This window comes from Siphateles boraxobius, unplaced genomic scaffold (genome assembly GCF_051911475.1).
Source record: "Siphateles boraxobius isolate OS27281-9 unplaced genomic scaffold, OSU_SipBor_1 7, whole genome shotgun sequence".
NCBI lineage: Eukaryota > Metazoa > Chordata > Actinopteri > Cypriniformes > Leuciscidae > Siphateles > Siphateles boraxobius.
In genome coordinates this window covers 16,707,120-16,713,485 of record NW_027509197.1, presented here as the reverse complement: position 1 = coordinate 16,713,485, position 6,366 = coordinate 16,707,120, and the positions used below count along the sequence as shown (strand labels likewise).

Genomic DNA, 6,366 nt, shown 5'->3' with positions numbered 1-6,366 from the left:
AGGAGACAGGGCTAGCCTGAATGGGAGAACAGCGTACTGATATGCGCGCGCCCTGACAGCAAACCGTAGGAATGGTCTGAGTAGAAGGAGACCGGAGACATAAAAGTAGGCGTCCTTCAGGTCGATCGCTGCAAACCAATCCTGTGGCCGTACACATCCAGAAATGCGTTTGGCCAGGAGCATCTTGAACGGCAGCCTGTGAAGGGAGCAGTTCAGATGCTTAGGTCCAGGATTGGCCGTAACCCACCAGACTTTTCCGGGACAATGAGGTAGGGGCTGTAAACCCGGACCTCATTTCGGCTGGAGGGACAGTCTCAATCGCACCCTTCGCCAGTAGGGTAGCAACCTCCGCTCTCATGATAGGGGCATAGCCACCGACCAAAGTGGAGTGGACTTCCCTGAAGCGGGGAGGAGACCGTGCGAACTGAATCGCATAGCCGAGCCAATGGTTCACGCGACCCAGCGGAACAGATAGGGAAGCTTTAGGCAGGCTCCCAACTGTGCCAGCGGCGTCAAGAACCACAGACTTCCCCCCGGTGGTGCAGCGGAGCGGGATGACCGGCCCAGACGTGGACGGCATAGCGGCCCGGTGGGGGCAAGGTCATAACCGCACCCTGACAGAGGAGGCCAGGGAAGGACCAGCGTTCCACTGGGGCCTGCTCTGTCAGGGGTCTGGCGACAGAGGGGGACAGGGGCGAAGCGGTCCGTGGACGGCACGCCGTGTCAACCACCTCTGGGACAGAGGGGGACGAGGAGAGCACGGCTTGTGGGCGGCGCTCTGTGTCGTCCGAGAACTCTGTATGCTCAGAGACGAGAGAGTCAGTTCTTTCTGAATAAGGATTCTTCCCTAGCCCTCCACTCGGGAAAGGAGTGGCCCTGCTACCAACTCCTGGAAAGAACTGAGTCTCATCTCTGAGCAGCATATCTCAAAAGTGCCGCTCAACCGGCGTTTAGCGGGGGGCGGGGCTGGAGAGAGCTGTGGCATACCCCTTACGGTCTTCCAGAGCCAGGCCCGGGTGAATGGGCGGGGTTGGAACCGTGGGAGGGAGCCTTCGGCGGTGGGCAGACTGAGGGATCTGAGCTGACGGCGGGGCCGTCGGGCAGAATAACCTCGATCTGCTCACGGGCGGTTGAGAACTGTAGGGCAGAAGCACTCAACCGCACCGCCGAAGAGGCCGACCAGGGAGATGGGGGTGTCGAGCAGACGGGTCCGCCCGACATCGTGCACATCAGACCGGTCAGCCCCAGACTGGTGAACATCACCTGACTCAGAGAGTGTACGGCCACTTTCGTCACTCGGGGAGCAAGGTCAGTGGCGGCGCGCAGCTCACTGAGAGCCTCGGGTCAGTCCCGCCCTCCTGCATGTCCATGAGTATGTGGGTCAGGTGGACCAGCAGAACGGTCATGGGATGCAGTGAGGCAGCTGCCTGTCCTGTGGCACTATAGGATTTCGCCACAGATTAGTGTAGACGAAAAGCACTACAGGCTTTGGACGGGTGCCTAGGATTGCGCCGGGAAGCACTCTGAGGACATAGTAGCATGGCAACAGAGCGTTCAACCGGGGGAACCCCAGTGTACCCATGGCCAGCGGCCCCTGAGGGGAATAAAGGCGGATGAGACCAACGAGAGGACCCGTGATCTCATCATGCACGTCCGGGAGGAAAGATATTGGGGTTTGGCGTGGACGCGGGTCGGCGGCCTCACCCAAAAACCAATCGTCTCGGGAAAGCATGGCCGTCATCTCCGGATCAGACTCAGGCACAGCCGTATGCACACCAGAAGGGTGGCAGCTGTGACGAGTTATCATTTCCAAAAGAATCAAGCCCACCTAGTGATGCTGCTACAGACACAGCATCATCCTCTGTAGCTTCAAATGAAAACACACGGGCCACCCGAGGGTAGACTCGTGGAATCATCAGTTCGCTAGCGGGCACCGTCATTAAAGAGGGGGGGCTGGGGCGTGGACACAGAGTCGGCGCTTTGTTCCAGACCAACACCCTCAGGTCACCCTGGCCACCAGCCGAAGATCGGGTGGTGGATGAGCGGACTCTCACTCTTGCGAGTTCACCGAGTCTCAACCTATATATGACGCGATGATCACGCTCCCAGAGAGAACATGAGTCATCCACGAGCGCTGTTCAAGCATGATCAAAGCCCAAACACACTAGACAGTGCTCGTGCCCATCAGAGTCCGATACCAGTCCGCTGCAACCAGAAATGCACGGGCGAGCCGTCTTTAAAAAGACGTGCCGCGTGCAAGCTCTTTTATGAGAGGAGAAAAAACTCCGCGATGTTGAAGCGCACAGGGAGACACACACACACTGGCAGATCACTGCACAGATCAGCAGGCACTGTGAGCTCGCTGCAGATCGCCGTCACACCAACACCGGAGAGAGAAGCTCGTCTCGTAGAGCGAAGTCAGAGATGGCTGTGGAGTTAAGAAATACTCTTGGCTCCGAAGCGAAAACATATGTGACCCGTCACAGAAACCAGGGACACAAGTCGGCAGCACAACTTTCGAGCAAAATGAGAAAGAAGAGTTTTTTTTCAAAATTGGTGATTTTCAATTTTTTGGAGAATCTGTTAATTGAAATCACGAAGAAGCCTCTCCATGTTTGAGATAGCAGTATTGGTATATTTAAAAGCTTACATTTTGAGGTTGAAATCGGCTTGTTTTCGGAGATTCTAGCATGCAGTAGGGGCGTGGCGTGTCATTGTCTGTGTGTATTTCCATACTGAATAACCCGGCGCTTTTGCCCCCGCCCTCCAAGTCAACCACAGGGCTACTTATTATGCTGTGCTCTGGCCGGCTCTCTCTGATATCAAAATTCAATGAAGATGGATGCCGCAAAGATTGTCGCAGACGAGCTGAACCGTCTGGCAGTTACACCGAAAATGTTTTCGCCGCACTTCGTGGGCTCGGGAAACTGAACCGGAGGTATGGGCGCAGCGCGTGCGCCCTCAGTGCTTCAATTCGGCGGCTCGGCTCGCTGACAGCGGTGGCTGGCTGTTTCATATGTGACGGAGAATCGAAATAGAGGATGCAGTTAAGACCTTTGCTGCGATGAAGGCCTGCCGTGCGTGTTTCTGAAATGTAAGTTAAGCTTCATTTGCTCTTTAGTCGTTATTTAAGATGCTGAACCTGCTGATGATATAATGTGCTTGCGGACATTTCATTTGTGTGTGTATACGCACATAAGAAAGTGGTGTAAAGAGATTTGCAACAGTAATTAGAGGAGGTGAAATGTGATTATTTGGAAAATTACAGAAATGACTGCTTAAAGAAAAATGCCAGCAGGCATTTGCCTCCTACATAAACTTTAATATTGTTGACATTTTGGGCACACGAGCGTTGCGCACTATTTGCGTTATATGTAGGCCTATGGCTTATTGGTCTTTGTTTGTTGTTGCTGGTTTTGCGTTATATGTATATGGCATATTGGTCTTTGTGTGTTGTTGCTGGTTTTGCGTTATACTGTATGTATATGGCATATTGGCCTTTGTGTGTTGTTGCTGGTTTTGCGTTATATGCAGGCTATATGGCATATTGGTCTTTGTGTGTTGTTGCTGGTTTTGCGTTATATGTATATGGCATATTGGTCTTTATGTGTTGTTGCTGGTTTCGCGTTATATGCAGGCTATATGGCATTATTGGTCTTTGTGTGTTGTTGCTGGTACGTTGCAAATAGAGGGGCAGCACAATTGTTTTTCGCCTAGTGCGGCAGAAGTGCACTCATTCGAAGTGTAAAAAAAGCTGTAAAGCACATGGAGGAGCTTTACAGGGGGTATGGCTTATCTAAATGAGATGTAAATGAGCCCTATTGTCACCCCCAGCAGCAGAGACAGGTGAGAACTGCACAATCTTTAGAGCTCGTTTTCTCCTCTTTGAGCTTTTTTAAGTGCCTACTTTAAAATGGCCACAACTTCTCCAAATATTATCAGATTTCCACATGTTACACATCGTTGGAAAGCTTGGATATTACACTCTCAGAATCTATGAATAACTCAAAATGCCCCAGAACCGACTTGTGTCCCTAGTTTCCGTGACTGGTCACATATCTGCATGTTGCCGGCGTGCAGCGTCCTCCTTTTATACCCACGCGGTGGGGCGGAGATACGCTATGCAAATTCCGCAGACCCATGGCATTTCATCGCCATTGGCTCGTTTTGTAATACTCAGTCGATAGGTGTTCTAAGCGAAACCCCCATTCTCCGTCATCCGACGTAACTCGGAGTGACTCAGTTACATTTGATTCAAGAGATTCAGTTACATTTGACATATTACAAAAGCACTTTATCTTTTCATGGGCCTCTATACCATGCTGCTTTGTCAGGAGTTTCCACAATAGGAGGCACATATTCTTTAGGTTTGGGAAGGTATAAATGTAAGGGTTAACATGAGCAGAGGGTCAGTGTACTAGTACGAAAGTGCTCTAAAAGACTACCACTACCATCATGGGCAGGGTAAGTACTACTGATACTTAAATATAAAAACAATAGTACATCTTTAGGATGCTACTTTTACTCATTTAAAAGTACACAAGTGTCTCATTGTTTCTTTTGTGTTCCAAAACAGGTCATCTTCTACGAGGACAGGAACTTCCAGGGTCGCTCTTATGAGTGTATGAGTGACTGTGGTGACTTCTCCTCCTACCTGAGTCGATGTCACTCTTGCAGAATAGAGAGTGGCTGCTTCATGCTGTATGACTGTCCCAACTACATGGGAAATCAGTTTTTCTTCAGGAGGGGTGATTATGCTGACTACATGTCTATGTTTGGCATGAATGAGTGTATCAGATCTTGCCGTATGATCCCTATGGTAATAGCATTATACATACATCTTTACTCCACCTAGAGCAGTTCACTTAATGCTCTTATAACATTTTAGCACAAATTGTAAATTTCTGTTCATACCTTTGCAGCACAGGGGATCCTACAGAATGAGGATCTACGAGAGGGAGAACTTCATGGGTCAGATGTACGAGATGATGGATGACTGTGACAACATCATGGACCGTTACCGCATGTCTCACTGCCAGTCCTGTCATGTGATGGACGGCCACTGGCTCATGTATGAGCAGCCCCACTACAGAGGCAAGATGTCCTACTTCAGGCCTGGAGAGTACAGGAGCTTCAGCAATATGGGTGGCATGAGATTCATGAGCATGAGGTGTATCAATGATTCTTATTTTTAAAATGTATTTTTGTGGTATACAATAAAGTACAGTTGAACCAGTCCATACATTTAAGGTGTACTCAGTAGTTTTTAAATTTTTTTCATTAAAAAAGTAAAGTGAAAGAAAAAGACAATGTTTTTGAACAAAACCAAAAGGCTATTTTATTTATGGCGCTCCTGGAGCCATTTGTGTAGAACAAATGACAATTTATCTCTTGCAATTTGATAGATCTGTAAAGAGAAATAACAAAAAAACCTTGAATGTGCTTAGCATGTTTCATTGGTTAAATGTGCTTTATAAAACATAAAAAGAATATAAAAACTGTCCAAACTAAATGAGCACAAGAAGACAAATTAAATGTTCAAAGAAGGAGATAGACTCTAGTGTGAAGTAGAAGCAGTTAATAAGCAAACTTCATGCATCAATAGGTATCAGTAGAAACTTCAAGGGAAAAACTGGGGTGAAAAAGAATATTTGTTCGCTGAGATTTGTGAAGTTGCACTAAAGTAGCACCATAAGGCTACTGCAGTTTAACCATGAGAGAAATAGGATTTAATTAATAAAATATATTTAGTTGATGTCGATTTATGAAAACCACAAAACATAATGAAGAAACGTCTCAGGTTACGTATGTAACCCTGGTTCCCTGAGAGGGAACGAGACGCTGCGTTGAGACGCGGTGGGAACGCTCTGCGTGATTGCGTCGTGAAGCACGTGTATAATCAGTCCAATGGAAGAGCGAGACGTCATAGGCGGTGACGTCATAGACCAGGAAGCTATAAAGCACACCAGAAAACAGACCGCGACAGCTTCTGAAAAAGCCTGAAGCAAGTCGATCAGGGCATGCAGGAAGTATGGCGGGAGAACGCAGCGTCTCGTTCCCTCTCAGGGAACCAGGGTTACATACGTAACCTGAGACGTTCCCTTTCAAGGGAACTCGAGCTGCGTTGAGACGCGGTGGGAACCCCATACCCACTACGCCATAAGACAAATGCCCGTTCTGTGTGAAGTCCTTGCGCACACTAGAAGCAAGCAACCTAGCCCCGGGAGTGGAGAGGTGTAGGTCATAAAATCTGACAAATGTATGAGGTGAGGACCAGCCTGCCGCATTACAAATATCCTGAAGGGAAACACCCGAAATTAAAGCCTAGATGCAGCCATACTCCTAGTAGATTGGGCCTGAACAGCC

The 6,366-nt window shown here is 48.8% G+C and overlaps 1 protein-coding gene across 2 annotated transcripts; it reads left to right on the top strand.

The window, feature by feature from the left end:
• The first annotated feature begins 2,217 nt into the window (after positions 1-2,217).
• On the top strand, positions 2,218-5,195 carry LOC143724028 (gamma-crystallin M2-like). 2 transcript variants are annotated; one of them, XM_077217063.1, is made up of 3 exons: positions 2,218-2,229; positions 4,577-4,819; positions 4,923-5,195. In XM_077217063.1, exons 1-3 carry the CDS (start codon positions 2,218-2,220, stop codon positions 5,193-5,195), a joined length of 528 nt encoding a protein of 175 aa, XP_077073178.1. The 2 variants fall into 2 exon arrangements, with proteins under 2 accessions (XP_077073178.1, XP_077073179.1); XM_077217064.1 differs by lacking the exon at positions 2,218-2,229 and adding an exon at positions 4,456-4,464.
• The last annotated feature ends 1,171 nt before the right edge of the window (positions 5,196-6,366 follow it).

Coding starts and splice junctions, on each gene's coding strand:
- LOC143724028 (XM_077217063.1), top strand. Junction 4,820..4,922: donor CTTGCCGTATGATCCCTATG/GTAATAGCATTA, acceptor ATACCTTTGCAG/CACAGGGGATCCTACAGAAT.